Source organism: Crinia signifera, chromosome 2, assembly GCF_055691185.1.
Source record: "Crinia signifera chromosome 2, ASM5569118v1, whole genome shotgun sequence".
Lineage (NCBI taxonomy): Eukaryota > Metazoa > Chordata > Amphibia > Anura > Myobatrachidae > Crinia > Crinia signifera.
The window spans coordinates 117,886,334-117,906,713 of NC_139218.1; the positions used below are offsets into that span (position 1 = coordinate 117,886,334).

Below are 20,380 nucleotides of genomic sequence, written 5' to 3' on the forward strand. Positions count from 1 at the left end.
TGGGCGTCGGGGTAGGGGTGCTTGGCGGGGCGGCGACGGGGGGGTGGGCGCCCCCCCCTAACGGCGGGGGGGCGCCCAAAACGTAGCTACGCCACTGTGTATTATACATATGTGATCACATGCATGTTTATATGTGCTAAGTGGCCCCCCCTGCACTACATGACACTATTCATTGGCACTCTCCAGAATCACCTTGAACTGATTGTGGACAACTTTGGTTCGATGACAAGTCAAATTATTCTGCTCGATTGTTCCATCATTGTTTGGTTACATGAAGTCCATGAAGGGCTGCAAATGATTACTAAGCAATGCAATATAGCAGTAAACCAATCAATGATGTGCTTAGTGTACTGTACAAGTGAACCCAACACATGCCATGTGAACACACCCCACACCATTAGACAACCAACACCAGCATGCATATTGACTTGTTTACCACTGGGGACCATGTTACTTCAATGCTGTATGGTTTAGCCAGAAGTATGTCTTATGGGGCCAATGGTGCATCCTCTAAGAAAAATGGGCTGCCCACATCTACGATTTTCACTTGTGTATTGGTTGTTATTGCAACTATGATATTTTTCAATAAACCCATATTCATGGCCTTCATAAGCAAGGGAATGGTGAAGAACACTGTTCTGCTATTAGGAGAGGGGCGGACATAAAGAAGCAGAGTTTCTTCTTTACCTTTGCCTGTAATTATCAGAGGCACCCAGCCAATAATTTGTATTGTTTCTTTCTGATATGGTCTGAGTTATCACGTGTGCAGGTCCTCAGGAGGGAGAACAGCAGGGGATGCAATGTACAGTTCTTATTTCATCACCAGACACACGCTACAAACCTTATGCTGTAAAGTGAAAAACATAGTAGTGGAGACAGACAGACCAGTGGGATTATCAGGATTTTTCTGTCTTGGTATAAGATATATGATTAATAACCAATAATATTATGGGTATATTTGTGAGTCCCTTTCCCTTACAAACCACATTAAAAAGATAAAAATATTAATAAGAAGCTTTGTGTTTCTTTATTAAATCACTGCTTTTGTCATTAGTTAAGGGATTTTTTTAAGTAGTTTCAAATGCAGGGCTGACGAGAGGGGGGGTGGCAGGTACAGTTTACCCGGCCCCAGTCCTGTCAGGGGGGCCTGGGTCCGGACTTACACACACAGGTTTTTTTTTATTAATTTGGTGGCAAGTGCACCAGGTCTGATTGCACCAGAGCTATGTAGCGAGGGCAGAGGGAGCACGGTCATGGGCTGGCGTGGGGGTGGCAGCATCACAGAGGTCCTTTTGAGCACCATTCTGCTCTCTGGCTTCAGGGCCTGTTGAGAGTCCGCCACATGACTCGGGAGTTTACCGTGGCTTGGCGACAGGAGCATACTTGAATACTTCGGGTATGTAGTCCCTGGGTGCCGGGAGGAGCTGTGACAGAAAGAGGCCACTTCCCATGGGAATATCGCCCACTTCATAGCATCCGGCCTGCCCCGCCCCGCTCCCCACATTCCCATCCCAGCTGCTGCCAGCTACAGCAGGTGCCAGTGCCATGTCTCCAGCCCAGCAGTCCCAGACCTGGTTCCCCACCCATGTCCAGGTCACTGTGTTCTAGGGTGGCCAATCCCGGGATCGGGATCGGCGGGATCCCGGGATTTGGCCCCCAAAACGCCGGGATTTCAATCCCGGGATTGGAATTTCCAATCCCGGGATTTCGGGATTAAACTGCGCATGCGCAGTTTAATGCCGGGCAGCGTCTGAGCACTCAGACGCTGCCCGGCTTCTCCCATACCCCGCAGTGCGCAGCGTGACGAGGTCACGCTGCGAGGTCACGCTGCGCAGGGCACAGCCGCACATCCACGGCTGCCCGCCCACCCAGCGCTGACGCCCGCCCGCTCACCGGCACCCAGCACTGACGCCCGCCCGCTCACCGGCACCCAGCGCTGACGCCCGCCCGCTCACCGGCACCCAGCGCTGACGCCCGCCCGCTCACCGGCACCCAGCGCTCGCCCGCTCACCGGCACCCAGCGCTCCCTGACAACCGCCCACCCACCCAGCGCTCGGGCGCCCATGGTGTTTTTTTATTATTAGGGAAGCCAATCCCGGGATCCCGGGAATCCCGGGATTGAGCATTTTTCAATCCCGAATCCCGGGATTGAAAAAATGCCCCGGGATTGGCATCCCTACTGTGTTCCAAGGTGGAAGGTGGGTCGCTGGGATCTCTGGGGTAGATTTATGAAGCAGTGATAAGGGAGGAGAAGTGATAAAGTGCCTGGTACTTTATCACTGGCCAATCAGCTTCTAACTGTTAAGTTACAGGCTGGGTTTAAATAGGAGTTGATTGGCCAGTGATAAATTACCAGGCACTGTATCACTTCTCCTCCCTTATCACTGCTTCATAAATCTACCCCTCTGTGTCTGTTGCCTCCCTGCATGCTGCTGGGGCTGAGATCCAACTCTGGAAGTCAGCATGTAACCCCTGACAGTGCATGTACTGTAACTCCATGGCAACGAGCATGTTAACCCCTGGCAGAGAATGTTAACCCCTGGCAGAGCATGTAACTCCGGGCAGAGCATGTAAACCCATGGCAACAAGCATGTTAACCCCTGGCATCAAGCATGAAACTCATAACAACGAGCATTTAGGTAAGCAAAACTTATTTGCCATAAAATTTGTGGTGTTATATGTAATAGGCATTAGTGTGTTGCATAATATGTAACGAGCATTACTGTATGGTGCATGAAATATTGTGTAATGGGCATTACGGTATGTGTTAAAATATGTAATACATATTACAGTGTATGGCATAATGTGTACTGGGCACTATGGTGTGTGGCATAACATGTAATGGGCATTATGGCATGTAGTATAATATGTAATGGGTGTGTGACATGTGTAATAGGCATTACGTAAATTTTTAGTGCCGGGTCGGCTTGGGGAAGGCATCACCGGCAGAGTGTGCAGGGAGCTCTGTCCATGGGGGCCCCAGGAAATTGTTTTACCAGGGCCCAGGATTTCTCTTGGCGGCCCTGTTCAGATGTATTAAGGGCCCGATTCAGGTTTTCTAGATCGGTCTGAATTCGGCCTGCGCTGTGCTTACGCCTTCGTTTGCATGGGCAGGGGAGGGAGGGGGCAGACAAGGTGCTGGTGCAGGGATACATCTGCGTTTTATGGGCATCCCGTGAAACCGCTGGGCATTCCGCTGCGAATGCAGGCATGTTGATGCCTGCTCAGGGAGGGTGGCTAATGTCATATGATGTCAGCTCCCACCCCGAAAGTTATGTCAGCTTATGGTTACTTTTTTCGGCGGTAGGTGGCATTTACCTATTTACTAGGCTGAGGAACAATGCGCTTGTATTTGAAATGCTGCTGTGTTAAAGAAACCCTTTATTGCAACTACATTACGACTGGAGTGTCACAGTATTCCACAAAGTCTATTATCTACCCTCGCTGAGGGCACCCGGACAAGCAATTGTATCGGTGGATGTGCCAGACGTTAGCATTTGTATATATATTTATCAAGGTGCACTGTACACCTTGATAAAGGGGCATTCACACCCCAAAATGTCGGTCACTAAAATTCATCACCTTCAATTCGTGGAGTGCCGCTGTTTGGTTATTTATTGTCCGAGATATATATATATATGTCCTGAAGACGAGCCATAAGGCTCGAAACGCCGTAGGCACACAGACGCATAAAGTCTTTTATTTGCAGCAAGAGCCTGGAGTGACGTTTTTTCCATTACACAGTCTATATATATATACATATATACAAAGTCCAGTATCGGCACTCTCCCCTCCAATGATAAGTATAAGCCAGGTGCCCTCCAAGGTATTCGGGATAAGTAGCAGGGTGTAGGCGGCGGCACTCACGGCGATGGAAATAAATCAAGCAACTACAAATGGAATCTTAACGTTTCAATTCTCAAGTGGAATTTTCATCAGAAGCTTCTGATGAAAATTCCACTTGAGAATTGAAACGTTAAGCTTCCATTTGTAGTTGCTTGATTTATTTCCATCGCCGTGAGTGCCGCCGCCTACACCCTGATAGATAGATATATATATATATATATATAATATATACACTTAACATCGGCACTCACCTTTCCTAGTTTTGGGGTGCCCTATGGCTTGTGACCACATTGTTTAAACAGACATTGGAGGGGCTCTGCACACACTAAATTAACTGATAATAAATAGTGGAGATTTGGTTCATGAATTGATCAATGCATTTAAGCCTGCAGCCCCCGTCAAGGGACCCCACTGTTCTGCAGGTCCTACCACTATCGCTGAAAATGGCTACAATACACATAGCTATCACATCAATGTTTGATACCAGGCATGCTATCTGGTCTGAGGCTCACAGCAGACTCTGCTTTTGTAGGTGAGCAGCTACCAACACACCTGTCACTAATCATCTAGGGAAATGGCTAACATAAGCTATGGAATCTTAGTTAAAACATGGTGCATGAGAGAATGTGACCACAATAAGACTAATTAAAAAAATTAATCTAATAAACAATATATACACTTAACATCGGCACTCACCTTTCCTAGTTTTGGGGTGCCCTATGGCTTGTGACCACATTGTTTAAACAGACATTGGAGGGGCTCTGCACACACTAAATTAACTGATAATAAATAGTGGAGATTTGGTTCATGAATTGATCAATGCATTTAAGCCTGCAGCCCCCGTCAAGGGACCCCACTGTTCTGCAGGTCCTACCACTATCGCTGAAAATGGCTACAATACACATAGCTATCACATCAATGTTTGATACCAGGCATGCTATCTGGTCTGAGGCTCACAGCAGACTCTGCTTTTGTAGGTGAGCAGCTACCAACACAATTTTTTGCAGAGTATATAATATATATATATATATATATATATATATATATATATGCGAAAAAATAGGAGATGCGCACAATGAGCAATAAATTCAATTCCTTTATATAATAAAACAATAGCTCACGTACAGATAGGTTTTTAGTAATCAGCTTGCCAGCATAAATAGCAGCATAGGGTGCAGTCTCTTCCACGTTGAGTCAAAGCCGCAAAGCTCTCGATCCACCGTCGATAGGACCACCCACGCAGACGTCACTGGACACGCCTCTACGCGTTTTGTCACTTGATTGGACTTCGTCAGGAGGTGTGACGAAGTCCAATCAAGTGACGAAACGCGTAGAGGCGTGTCCAGTGACGTCTGCGTGGGTGGTCCTATCGACGGTGGATCGAGAGCTTTGCGGCTTTGACTCAACGTGGAAGAGACTGCACCCTATGCTGCTATTTATGCTGGCAAGCTGATTACTAAAAACCTATCTGTACGTGAGCTATTGTTTTATTATATAAAGGAATTGAATTTATTGCTCATTGTGCGCATCTCCTATTTTTTCGCATGTACTGTATTGTGCCGTGGGATCGGCCATTGGAGGAGCTGCACCGTACAGCTTGAATACATATTGGAAGTATTGAAAGGACTAGCGCGGCCTATATCTCTTCCTATATATATATATATATATATATATATATATATATATATATATATATATATATATACTTAATACATCCCTGCAGGTGAACAGAGAAGACCAGCACCAGCCCATATTATGATTTTTAAATATGCAGCTTGCAGTTTAAATATGCTACAACGTTAAAGTGCGAAATAGTGCATTACAATATTATTTACAATGATCGCAACAGTGATTTGAAAAAAATCTAAATACATGATATAAAGATCTAATGCCAAATAATCGCTGAACCGTGCAGCATCTGCTGCACCACAAGAATAATCAATGGATAATATAATAAATACCACGCAAAGCCACATAGGTCATAGGCTCTATTCAGTGAGCTATGGTAAGTAATTATATCCAATTGATTATTGTATCAAATCGATGAACACATACAAAGAAAACAAACATACAAACAGACAGACAAACATCGATGCAGTGTGACTTGCTTATCAACAATCTGAAACTAACGCAGCAGTATTAGATAAACGGTACCATGGTAAATTCCTCATTTAACCCGTTTGGCTGCATGGCACTTAGTTCATATATCCAGAAGTTCTCTTTCCTCAATAACATTTGTGCCTATCCCCTCCACGTCTCATAGGGGGCACATGATCTATAGGCATGAAAAGAAAGTCTTTGATGGAATGTCCTGCCTGGACGAAGTGCCTTGCTACTGGCGGGGTAGTTGACTCTATTTTACTGTACACCTTGTTAATGGACGACCGGTGCATGCCAATCCGCTCCTTGAGCATGCGGATGGTCTTCCCGATATAGATTTTGTTACAGGGACATCTAATTAAATAGACCACATATTTTGATTCACAGTTCATGCGGTATTTGACTGAGTATTCCTTGCCTGTATTGGGGTGTAAGAACTTATCTGCCTTAAGGATGTAATGGCTGTTTACACAGCCCGAACATTTGAAAGAGCCAGGTTGTTTAACAAGCCAATGTGCAGGTTGGTTGACTTTCTGACTTACGTCGGAGAATGTAAGGTTTCGACTCCGTCTGTAGCAAAAGAGTGGTGGTGTCCGGCAGGTAGTTCCCAAAATTGGGTCAGTGCTTAATATATGCCAGTGCCTCATTATTGATGCTTTTATGGACTTTGAAGCCACTGAATAGGTGCTGGCAAAGTGCAACCTTTCACCACCCTCTTCTTTCTGCTTGGGGGGGTCAACAACTCTTCCCTGCTCAATTGTAAGCACTTGTTTTTAGCTTCAAACACCTCTTTGGGGTCATATAACCGATCAATGAACCCCTGGCACATGTCATCCAGGACCTGATGCAGGTCTTCAGCGCATGATGTGATGCGCACTGCGCGTAGAAACTGTAAATATGGTAACCCTCTTTTGAGGGGCTGTGGGTGAAAGCTGGTCACCAATAACAAGGTATTTTTATCAGTTGACTTTTTGTACAGTGAAGTTTTAAATGAGCCCGCAGATATTTCAATATGTACATCTAGATACAGTATGCTGCTGCTACTGTGGTTGCAAGTAAACCTAATGTTTTCTGGAATCGAATTCAGGAAAAACACTAATTCCTTGAGCATATCCTCAGTGCCAGTCCAAACAAAAAACAAATCATCTATGTATCTAACATAACAATTAATGAATTTCGAATATTTCAAATTAGACATAATGTGATGTTTTTCAAATTGATACATAAATAGATTGGCATACAATGGGGCCATGTTTGACCCCATCGCCGTCCCACGGCGCTGCAGAAAAAAGGAATTATTAAATAAAAAATAATTCTTATTCAAAACCAATTCCATTAACAAAATTAGAAATTCAATGGGTGGTCCTTTATAACAAGGACTGGCACCAGTGGCGTAGCTACGTTTTGGGTGCCCCCCCGCCGTTAGGGGGGGCGCCCCCCCCCCGTCGCCGCCCCGCCGAGCACCCCTACCCCGCCGAGCACCCCTACCCTGCCGCCCCGCCGCCCATGTAAACCCCCCCCTCAATCCCCCACAGCCTTACCTATCGCGCTGGTCCCGGCGGCTCCGTTCTTCTGCTGAGGACCACCAGAAAATGGCCGCCCCCATACAGCAGACAGTTTCCGAGAACTGTGTGCTATATGAGGGCGGCCATTTTGTGGTGGTCCTCAGCAGAAGAACGGAGCCGCCGGGACCAGCGTGATAGGTAAGTCTGTGGGGGATTGAGGGGGGGTTTAACTATAGCACCGCAGCCCCCGGTGCCCCCACATGCACAGCGCCCCCCCGCGGTGGTGGGGGCTGCAGTGCTATAGTTACGCCCCTGACTGGCACTGAGGATATCTCGCACTGCATGGATGCCCTCCCCGTGACAGATGTTTGTGTATAAACTGGTGACATCAAGGGTCACCAGTATACAATCCTTGATTGGCCGACCAAATGCTTGTAGTTTGTTCAAAAAGTCAGTGGTGTCTCGTAAAAAATACGGACTTGCTTGAACGACAGGTTGCAAGAAAAAATCTACGAATTGAGACACCGGCTGACTCAATGAACCCATAGATGAGATGATTGGTCGCCCTGGTGGGGAGACCAATGACTGTATTTTCGGGAGACAATACAAGAGTGGAGTGATGGGAAAATCTTGTATGAGAAAATGCATGGTAGTTTCATCCAACCATGCATTATCGTACCCCATTTTTATAATGGAATCAAATTCCTTCTTATATTTTTGAGTGGGGTCATACGTTAATCAAAGATAACAATCACCATCCAATAACTGACCTTCAATTTCTGAAATGTAATAATCTCTATCCAAGATCACAATTCCCCCGCCTTTATCGGTGGGGCGAACTATGATTTCTGGATTATCACGCAATGCTTGCACTGCCAAGGTCTCATCTCTTGTAAGATTGGAATGATATTTGCAAGGTTTTTTCAGGATGGGCATAACATCTTGTTGGATTCAGTATGAACTCCCGGTGGTCGGGATCCCGTCGTTCAAAATCCCGACCGCCGAAATCCCGTCAAGGGGGGAACGTGGATCGCCCCCCCCTTGCGGGCTCGCTGCACTCACACGCTAATTTATTCTCCCTCCAGGGGTGTCGTGGACACCCACGGAGGGAGAAAGTGTCGGGATTCCGGCGGTCGGGATTCTGAACGCTGGGATCCCGACCGCCGGGATTTAAACTGCATCCCATCTTGTTTTACCAATCTCATAACTGTCTCGATGGAGGCATTGGGAGAAGGGGGATCAAACACACTTTTAGGTTTGAAAGGTAAGGTCGAAGTGGGCGTAGGCAATTTGGGTTGTCGGAGGAAATAGTCATGAATACTCAGTCAAATACCGCATGAACTGTGAATCGAAATATGTGGTCTATTTACTTAGATGTCCCTGTAACAAAATCTATATCGGGAAGACCATCCGCATGCTCAAGGAGCGGATTGGCATGCACCGGTCGTCCATTAACAAGGCGTACAGTAAATTGAGTCAACTACCCCGCCAGTAGCAAGGCACTTCGTCCAGGCAGGACATTCCATCAAAGACTTTCTTTTCATGCCTATAGATCATGTGCCCCCTATGAGACGTGGAGGGGATAGGCACAAATGGTTATTGAGGAAAGAGAACTTCTGGATATATGAACTAAGTGCCATGCAGCCAAATGGGTTAAATGAGGAATTTACCATGGTACCGTTTATCTAATACTGCTGCGTTAGTTTCGGATTGTTGATAAGCAAGTCACACTGCACCGATGTTTGTCTGTCTGTTTGTATGTTTGTTTTCTTTGTATGTGTTCATCGATTTGATACAATAATCAATTGGATATAATTACTTACCATATGTCACTGAATAGAGCCTATGACCTATTTGGCTTTGCGTGGTATTTATTATATTATCCATTGATTATTCTTGTGGTGCAGCAGATGCTGCATGGTTCAGCGATTATTTGGCATTAGATCTTTATATCATGTATTTAGATTTTTTTCTACTGTTGCATTCATTGTAAATAATATTGTAATGCACTATTTTGCACTTTAACGTTGTAGCATGTATATGCAGTATCTAGATGCGTAATTGGCACTTTTTTCTATTAATATATGCATATGTATTGTGCGAGTTGTGTTGTGGTTTGCAGCCTTTATGCGCATGGTGATTGCTGTGGCATCGGGTAACCATAGCAACGTGCACGCTGTTGAGATGACAATTTCCGGCACCCTGGAACCACTTTCTTGTCCCCCTCGCATTGCTCTGAAGCTTTGGTTCCGTCTGCCGTGAGGTACTTCCGGTATGACGTCACCGAGCAGGGAGCGTGTGTGGACGGGCGGCGGAGCGTGGGTCAAGGCTGCCGGTAATCAGAGATGATTGGATCAGGTGAGTTGGCGTGGTGAGGCCATATGTAAGGCATCTCTAGGTGCTATTAGGTTGATGACCCCTCTTGACAAAGGTGCTGTGGGCACCGAAACGGCCGTCGAGGACTACTAAATGAGGACAACTAAATGATGAGTATCTGCCTGTTGGGTGTCATTTTTACTATGCTGGAATATTGAGCATTGAGATGTCCTTCTTTGGACAATAAATCTGCATATTTGAAAATCATAATATGGACTGGTGCTGGTCTTCTCTGTTCACCTGCAGGGATGTATTAAGTATTGAATTTGGACCTGGCACAGTCATCCAATAATTTCTTAAAAGTGTTGTGCGATCATTTCTATGGTCTATATATATATATATATATATATATATATATATATATATATATATATATATATATATATATATATATATATATATATAGAGAGAGAGAGAGAGAGAGAGAGTATACCAAGCACAAAGTCCTTAATGCAAGGAATAAATCCACAATTTGTCCACCGTGTGTGCAGTCTCTTCAGCAGATCCTACCACAGATCCAAGGAAAAGTACTTGCAAAAAACAAGAAAGAGGCGCACCAATGAGGCAAATATATAAAACACTTTTTTACTTGTAATAATGCTCACATACATGGGGGTTAGAGATAAAATGCATGGAATCAACCGCAGATGAACCGGGGGAGATACAGCTCAGCAGCCGACCATATGGACCACGAAGTCAGTGCTCTCACCGCTCACAGGATACAGCTAAGGACCATGCAGGATCACCGGTGGAAGAAGGATGTCACTACGTCGGACCAAGCTTAAATTTAGTAGCCTTTGATGATCTTGTACACGTTTGCTTCTATCTTCTTCTTTTTTTTTTTTTAAAGAAAAAAAATAAAAAATATAAAGAAAAAGCAAACGTGTACAAGATCATCAAAGGCTCCTGATGTTAAGCTTGGTCCGACGTATTGATGTCCTTCTTCCACCGGTGATCCTGCAAGGATCCTTGGCTGTATCGCGTGAGCAGTGAGAGCGCTGAGTTTGTCGTCCATCTGGTCGGCTGCTGAGCTTAATGCATAATGTTCACCCTTATTATGTCTTAGTTGGACAGATTGCGGATACCACCTGTAATGAATTTGGCAACAGCAGCTATTGGCATTTTAGCTTCCAAACCAAAAAATGGGCCTGTTTCAGCATTGATTGTAAAAGCCAAATCTAACTCTCTCTGCACATATTACATCTGCCCCACCTGCAGTGCACATGGTTTTGCCCATTTATAGAAAGATTTTGTTTTTGCGATCCATGCTGACTCAATACAGGATTCAATAGTTTGGACAGAAAATGAAACGCGACTTATTGATTTTTTGGTATATTAAGAACATAACAAAATCCCCTCTGCCTCATCCAAAAAATGAACCAATTTTTCACAAATTAGCTTTAGGTAAACCATGCAGCTATTGGCTACCGATAGAGTTCAGTGATGTCTCCGGGTCTGCAACTGTGCATGCAGTCTCTGATGATATATTTGAATTGATGGGGTGGGGGGTCGTTAATGATGCATGGGAGTGCGCATTGTTAGCAACATTGAGCATACATACTAGACCATTTTTTAAAAGATATCGCCTAGATGGGCCTTTCTGAGCTATATCTTTTAAAAATGTGTCAATTGTAGAATAATCACTTAAGTAAAATAATTCATAGCTGAATGCAAATTTATTTCATTTATTAAAATATGTTTTTAAATAACATATAGTGAATAGTGTACTTGAATTTTATGTGTTTCTTAATTGTTTTAGGAATACATAAATTTTATTGAATACTTGGAGAGCACCCTTGATTTTTGAATCCATATAAAATGGTATTCTAAATCATTAGTCATAATCGATATAAAGTACTGTAACATTAATCACCTTGATACACCAGTTTCTGTTCAGCGAATATGTTTCAGTGTTTATGGGTTAAAAACCTCAATGGATTTGCTAAGTCATTAAGTCTATACAATAGAAATCATGTTTCGTAAAATCCTATTAGCACAGTAATAAAAGAAAAATCAGCGAAAAAAGGAAAACCAAAGCTGTCTCTTTTAGCAGTTCAAAGGATAAGTGTATTAAGAATGTTGTTCTCCATAAGGAAATGAGTCTCACATGTGTAGTTTACAATATAGCATAGAAATTGGATTGTTCTGTGATGACATAATACCTTTATTTCACTTTCTAATGTTGCCAATCATAGCTCTAAAGGTCCAGTGAGTTTTTTCAATTTCCTATAATTGCTATACCATTAAATGGGAAATATAATGTACAGCGATTTCTCAAATTCGCACATTTTCATACATTTTTTGCAGTGAGATTTAAAGCATCAAATGTTAAAAGACAAAACCAGTTTGTTTTTTTATTTTTAAAAATCTCTGCACTGGATTGTGCTTCTTAGATCAGGCCCTTCAGATTGAAAATTCAGTTAATGTAGCTTTAATTTAATTTATTGCCTATAGATGCAGTGAAGGTTATCCATTGATTAACTTTTATTTATTCCATGAAAACATTGAATAATATAAAATAAATCTAAATATTAAAACTGTTTATTGTAAGTGTTCTTACACTTAACAGTGTTCTTACACTAAGCACTGCTCATTGTCTAAAGTACTTTATGCAAGTTATTCTTAGATACCCAAACAGTATATTTTTAAGAACCAGTGTACAAACAGATTTTAATTGTTTGCTTTATTTTGTATTACTGTACATTTGAAAAGGAGTAAATAGAATTTCATTTTTAAAGTAATTTTTTGAATGGATAATCCTCCATTTAACACTGTGGGGGGTATTCAATCTAGGATCGTGGCTGTCGATTCTTCCCGACAGCCGCAATACTGGCACGTTTGCGTTCAGCCCGACAGCTGAATGACAGGCTGGATTCAATGTCCCACCTGCCGATCGGCACAAAGGGGTGTGGCCACGAAAAAGGCTGTGGATTGTTGATCTGCGGCTGGGATCTCGGCAATCCTCTGGCATTATCGGCAGAACAGGCCTGACACCTTCTAAATTCGGGCCAGTTCCGCCATGATCCAGCTTCAATGCTGTCGCTAAAGAAAGCATTGAATATGGAGCTGCCGCTATTTCCCCAGTCACATTGAATACCCCCTGTGTCTAATATAGCTGGGAAATTAAAGCACATCACAAACCCCACACTGACAATTGGCTTTGCAGTCAGATATGCCCCAAAATGTAATAATTTTCTCTCCTCCTTCCACCTCATTGTTACTTTCATGTAGCATGGGCATGTAATATGATCCACATTAATATTACCAATGAAGGACTGTGCTTTCTATAAACTGTCCTCATTACTCCCACCACAATGTTGCAAGAGAAGGAAAGATTAAATTATTCTGGGTTTGAAATTCTTATTAGTTCTTTTTCTAACCCACATAATGTATAAACTTGTATAATAAGTATAAAACAATAATAAATGTGAATTATTAGATTAATAATCTAGAAATTACTCTTAGCAGAACTGAGATATTATTTAGGGCAGAACCACCAACCCGTTGACTCATATAAATTAGCGTTCATGCCATGCTCATAAATAGTTTGCATTGTCTTTTTCACACACGATTTGAGCACTCAGACACCCACTTAGCTAATCTTGATAACTTAGTTTTGTCATCTTTTTGTTTTCTTCAAACCTTGCCGCTTTTCTCACAACCATTCTTTTTTTTCTCCCCCTTTGTCTCTCCGCTTACCCAATGTTGTCTCATGTCCTTTCCCTCTTGTCTGTCAATGTCACTTCCTGATTTTCTGCTCCTGTAGACCTGTCCGTCAGCCTCCTTGCAGTGATAGTTATTGTGTGTGGGCTGGCCCTGGTGGCAGTTTTTCTCTTTCTCTTTTGGAAGCTGTGGTGGGTGCCCTGGAGGAACAAGGCAGTATCGTCTAATCCGTCTGCACCGCAGAGCGTCTCTACCTTCAGTGGGGTCACCAGTGATAAAGAAGCCATGGCAGACAAGCTAAAGGATGCAAGCAACTTTGGCTTCCTGGAGGCAGCAGTTAAAATCAGCCACACCTCACCAGATATACCAGCAGAGGTCCAGATGTCCATGAAAGAGCACATCATACGTCGCACAAGGATACAGAGGCAAACAACTGAACCAGCTTCTTCAACAAGGTTAGAGTTTCCTATTAATTTACAAGCATCACACTCGCTGTCTTAAACTGACAAATGCTAATTATAAGTACATCTTCTCTACAAATATTTGTACTTTTGAATGCCTCTAATACAGATTTGCTTGTTGTTTTCTTCAATAACAGGGAAGTGTGAGCATAGACACAAAGACCCTAACAATTTCTTGATCCTTAAACTAAATTTGCCATGGCCAACCATGATCTGTGGGTTCATTATTGAACTTCTATTGTGTAAAAGAGCGAACATCTGTAACCCCAGCACCCATCCACACCATCATGGACTAGGCGGTTAGAAAGGTTACAAACTTCACAACTATACAGGTCTTATATTTCATAGTTTAATTCTCAATACAATCTCTGCTCCAGAATTAGATAAGGTAGCAAGTTGTAGGGATCTGAAGGTTCCTCCAAAATTTGCCTCTGGAAACCCTTACCTGATTCCCTAAACAAACAGTTGTAAGAACACACTCATTCACAAGTAAAGTGAATAAGCCACTGGTATATCAATAAAATAAAGGCCACTACAGATTGTAAGCTTGCGAGCAGGGCCCTCCTACCTTTTGACTGTCTGTAAATACCCTGTTTGCTGTATCACTGTCTCCTTTGTAAAACGCAACGGAATATGCTGCGCTATATACGAAACTGTTAATAATAATAATATCAATAGTAGTTTAAGGCTTAACACATTGTAACAAGTGAATAGTATATGTAAACAGTTATAGAAAAAGGTATTTCTGCAATATATCAATAGTTTTTTTGCAGGAGAAGAGTTACGAAAGCAATCATTTGGAATTGGATTCAAGTTGGAAAAAATATTATAAAAGGAATGTCAAAATGGAATAACAATGGAATACAGAGCCATGATTTTAGATCTGATCACTCATCAGCAAGGTTGCATATTATTGTGAGTGGCTAGCACCAATCACACAGATAGAAACCCCCAGCTTTTACATTTGCAAGTGAATTGTGAATCACTTACCCCTGAATGATTTTTTCAAGGCCAGTGCTGATGTCACAAATTCTTTCTTATAACATCTGGTCATGTCTGCATTTTTCAGAGACTCACAGAAAATGGCAAGTTACCACCCCCAAACGTCGACATCCTGTCAGTGAAATTGTGATTAGATCCATTCGATATTTTGTTGCAATCTTGGCTTGCTAATGCATGCTACATTCTATGTGTGCTACAATCACACATGCGCACCCATTCAATAATTGAATGGATTGCAAATTTTCATGACATTGATCAACTCTAAATAACTCCCACAATCCACAGTAAAATAGACAAAAACAGAATAATGAAACAAAAACAGTAGACCAGTACAGGTAATATTGTAGTTTACTGATCCATATGCAATCACAACCTGCATGAAGTTAGGTCAAATGCATGTAAGAATATTGTGAATAAATTTCCGTACGCATAGAAGTCACATCACAGTGACCGTTTTAATGACAGGAAGTCATAGAACATGTCCTTTTTTGGATGTTTAGAAAAAGGTACCTGTGCCAAGGTTTTTCAAGGTGGGTCTCTGACGTACGCGATGACCACTTTCAACTTGTTTTTTTAGCAGACTTGTGGAAGCCTCAGACATGGAAAAAACTGTACGATGTTTCATTTTTTGAAAATGGATCTGCAAATGTATCGCAATTTGTGATGGATTAGCAATTTAGCAATTTATACCTTCTTTCTGGGCAGTAGCTTTTCAATCGCAAGCAACTGCTTAACTAGCAATCCATGCTGAATTAGGCCCATTGTCTCTAAGAGTGTTGAAGTCTTTATTACTAAACTGGTAGATAGATTTATATTCACAGTTGTCAATGTAAATTTTCTTCTTGCAGAGAAGAACATTGGGCTGAAAGCTTTGCTAGGTAGAGCTGGCCCTAACCAATTTGATGCCCTAGTAAAAACTTTGACCCCAAGCACCGCAGTAAGTTACACTACTGACCCAGCGCCCCTCACCCATAGCAATAATGTTATTTGGAATTATTCTATTTAAATACAAATAAACACAAAGATATCTTGTTAGAACTGTCTTATAAGATTAAATATGTATATTGGTTAAGCTGGGAAGCCAATGCCTACTTTGAGAGGATGATACAATATACAAATTATATCTGAAAAATATGACTTGTGTAAAATAAGATACAGTACCATTTACAAGCTAGGCTGATGCATTACTGAATTTTCATTAATTAATATGAATTCATTAAATACAAAAATGAATATTTGAAAAAAACAAAACCTATTTGCCAGTTACTGCCCTTTGATCCAAGTTTTCAAATCTATACAATAAAGGATACATTTTAACTATCTTATTGAACAATTCATTTGTAAGAATGTCCTCATTGAAGATTCTTTTCTTTCTTCCGTTTGCACTTCAGTGCAACAACAGTTTGTCAACATCTAACATTTCACAATCTGAAAAGGTTCAATTTATGAAACGTTGACATAGCAAAAAAAATATATCATTAGGATTAGGGTTAGGCTTAAGGTGCCCATTCACTAATCTGAATTGGGGCAACTTCACCTGATCCTGATGAAAAATTGGCCCAAATTGGAGATGTTTGACTCCCCCCTCAGGTCCGATGCATGGTCCTGTGCGCATCAGACCTGAGTCGGAGGTCAGACCTGCTGCCCATCTGACCTCTGACTCACTCACCTTCCTGGTGGTAGGATCGGGTCATATGCGATGCATCGCATATGAAAGGAAGGTCCTGGGTAGCTCAGGGGGGTAGGATGAACATGTTTTTGGCACAATTTCTCTCCTGCAGCTCCCGGGTGCCGGGTCTCTCCTTGCAGCCCCTGAGCGCCGGGTCTCCTCCTGCAGCTCCCGAGAGCCAGCGACGGGTCTCCTCCTGCAGCAGACATGGTGCCGGGTCTCTTGCTGCTCCCAAATGCAAGGTCAACTACATTTCTACCCAGGTCTCCTCCTCCTGCACACCAACACAAGGTCACCGGCTCCCACTACCTGGTGCGGGGTCTCTAGCTCACGCTCCTCGGCATTGGGAGTCAATTGTGGAAGTGGTGCAGGGGGAGAGCAGAGGAGATGGAGAGGGAGAGTGGAGAAGATGAGGAGAGGGGGAGAGGATCAGGGGGAGGCACAATTTAAAAAAAAGGGTACCCTCTGTAGTAATGCCACTGACTTGAAGATGATCCTAGCTCTCAGAGCTGCACATTCTGGACGAGGTGCCTTCAAGGCATTAAAAACCATATTGCTTTTTGTATAGAACATTTTCAATTTAAAATATATGTAGTAGCTGCAGTGGCGGATATTAAGTGCCAGATGTATCAAGCTTCAAAATTGATACACACGGGAAAATGAGACTAGCACTGACTTAATATTTTGTTCTAATTTCTATGAACCAACAATCACAATAATTATGGACTTTTAATGTCCTAAAGCATTCCATAAGTTGGTGGTGCTCCCATGAGTCATGATACAGATACTTATATACAAAAGAAGAAAAAGATGACTCTCTTTGTTGGGGCACAACTTTAGTTAAAATATGTAATTTTTAATGATATACGTTAAAATTTAGGACTCACTGAAAGAACCTCCAAAACTAGTATGATTTATAATAGTCTCTTTAGGGAAGAGCAAGTGATATATTTTATCCATGTATATATGACAAAGCAGAAAAGAATAGTGTGACGGTATGTCAAAGTGTCAATGAAAAGTGAAAAAGGTAAAAATATATATGTGTCAGCCTCGGTCAAACATAATCTCAATATGGGGATATTCTCCCATGAGACACATAGATAGCCTGGCTGATTTTTTTTTTTTTTATTTGTTTGTGACAAAAAAAGAAGTGAAAGAAATTTGTGAAAAAAGACTTTAATTAAGTCTTTAATATTAATTCTAAAAGAAGAATATCATCTGGGACCATACATTTATGGCGAAATATAACATATTTGTTAAGGCTGTCACGGTGGGTAACCTCAGTATATGTCACTGTGGTACCGGGTGGCTTAGGCTTATGTTTGATTTATACACAGTTATACAGATATGTGCAGTGCTTAGATAATGCATTAATGGACTGAATACAAGTATAGAGTGGAGAGTGGGAATGAATACAGATTGTTCTCTCTGGTCTCAAATCATTCCTGCTTTTCAGCCGTGTGTCTCTAGGACAGTGAACGAGCCGAATGAGGGGGTGATCTGTATTGAGACCAAGGTAATGAGAACAATTTTGAAGGAAGGAAAGTGTGGATCTGCTGTTGATTTCCAGTATCCCGTGTCACCCCTGTTGGTTAGAACCAGCGCAGGGGATTAAGCAGTCACTGGATTCAATGAGAGTCCCCTAATAGAAGGAGAATTAATTCTATCCAAATATATATTATAGTGGATTTTCATCAAGCGTAAATACGTATTATACAACTCCTCTCTACATATATCCCTCCTTGTTCAATTTCCCACATAAATGTCGTGAGTCTATATTTCCCACTGCACAGTTTCAATACAGGTGCAACGAAAAGCATGGATCCACTCTATCAAATAACAGCCAAATGTCATCCAAAGTTACTTATCATATGAGAAGCTCTGCATCTTTTATGCCACAAATGGCAGCCTCCCCACCGTGTCAGCCACTCCTGCCTGGACGCGCGTTTCGCCTGTGCTTGTTCACCACTTTTTTTGTCACAAACAAATCAAAAAAATAAAAAATCAGCCAGGCTATCTATGTGTCTCATGGGAGAATATCCCCATATTGAGATTATGCTTGACCGAGGCTGACACATATATATTTTTACCTTTTTCACTTTTCATTGACACTTTGACATACCATCACACTATTCTTTTCTGCTTTGTCATATATACATGGATAAAATATCACTTGCTCTTCCCTAAAGAGACTATTATAAATCATACTAGTTTTGGAGGTTCTTTCAGTGAGTCCGAAATTTTAACGTATATCATTAAAAATTACATATTTTAACTAAAGTTGTGCCCCAACAAAGAGAGTCATCTTTTTCTTCTTTTGTATATAAGTGAAATAGAGAGTAATAAACAACCAGCCAATCAGCTCCTACCTGTCATTTTTTAAATCCAGCCTGTAATATGACAGGTAGGAGCTGATTGGCTGTCTGTTCATCACTCTCCATGGTAGGAGCTGATTGGCTGGCTGTTCATCACTCTCCATGTTATCACTTTTTGAGGCTTGATACATCTGGCCATAAGTATTAAAATATTTACTGTAATTATTTTGTTTTAATTATTGAGAGGTAGTTGGTCCCATATTAATTACTGCCTTTGTAAAAAAGGGAAACACATTATAGATAAACATATATTGTTACTTTTTTACTTGTTATATTATTGTAATAAACCAAAAACAGCAGATGTTTAGAGAATGAAACAAACACACTATGGTGTCAGTGCACACAGTAGAGTTTATGCGATAGATTCTGATTTGCAGGTACCTGGCTGAGTTAAAGCTGCAATTTCTTTTAGGCATAACCAAGTTACTTTTCCCTTAGAACAAATGACTGCTTTAAATGTAGTAACTACAGTATATTACCAAAATCACTCAGGTTCCTTCAATCAGAACATATACCACAAGATGTCTTTTATAAAGAACACCCAATTTTACCACAAATGTCTTGGTTTTGCAGCAGTACAACCCAGTAGTCCTACAAGAAACATTTAGGGTACACACCTCCCATTTTGGAAGCATTTTGCACAAAGTAAAAGTGTGTTCATATGCCAGTAGAAGGAAAATCATTGCACATGCACTTTGTAAAAGTGTTATCTGTGCAAAAATGCTGTAAAAAAAGTGACACCCCCTAGCCCTCAAATGCCACTCATTTTAAATTAAATTAAACTTCTCAAATAATTCTCAGTTTAGCCTCATGTACTGTGTTCATCCATATATGTATTATAGCAGGAGTAAATAAACTCAGCGGGTGGGATGTACTAAGCCTTGAAAAGTGATAAAATGGTGAGTAATAACCCTCCAACCAATCAGCTCCTACCTCTCATTTTTCAAACCCAGCCTGTGACTTTGCAGTTAGGAGCTGGTTGGTGGTTTATCACTCTCCATTTTTTTACTTTCCAAGCTTAGTACATCTGGCCCATTATGAATTAATCAGATTTGTACTAAATAAATGTACAGTATTGACAATAAAATACATTTCCTATAAGAACCATAATCCCGATAATAGCAGAGATTGGACATAATAATGCACCTAAGTACACTCACTTAAATTCATCCAGACAATTACTGAGGGGGGGGAAACTATTTTTTTAAACAGATATGTCCATGATTTAATGCATATAAAACATGTTTTTGATGGAGTATAGAAAACACATTGTGGTTAGGAGGATTACAATCTATAATAATGCTCTTTGCTTTTCTCATGTTACGTTTAACAGAAAAATCTTCCATGTAGGGCAGCCTCATACTACAGTAATTGCATATTCAG

General features: G+C 41.7%; 1 protein-coding gene across 2 annotated transcripts in view; it reads left to right on the plus strand.

Annotated features, from left to right (window-relative positions):
• The window catches only part of SYT6 (synaptotagmin 6), a 400,031-nt gene that overhangs the window by 214,832 nt on the left and 164,819 nt on the right, over window positions 1-20,380 (plus strand). The window contains exon 2 of one of the 2 annotated variants that reach the window (XM_083172753.1): window positions 13,594-13,945. In XM_083172753.1, the coding sequence (XP_083028879.1) occupies window positions 13,594-13,945 (352 nt within the window). The remainder of the gene's footprint in view (window positions 1-13,593; window positions 13,946-20,380) is intronic. The other variant, XM_083172754.1, reaches the window with a different exon arrangement.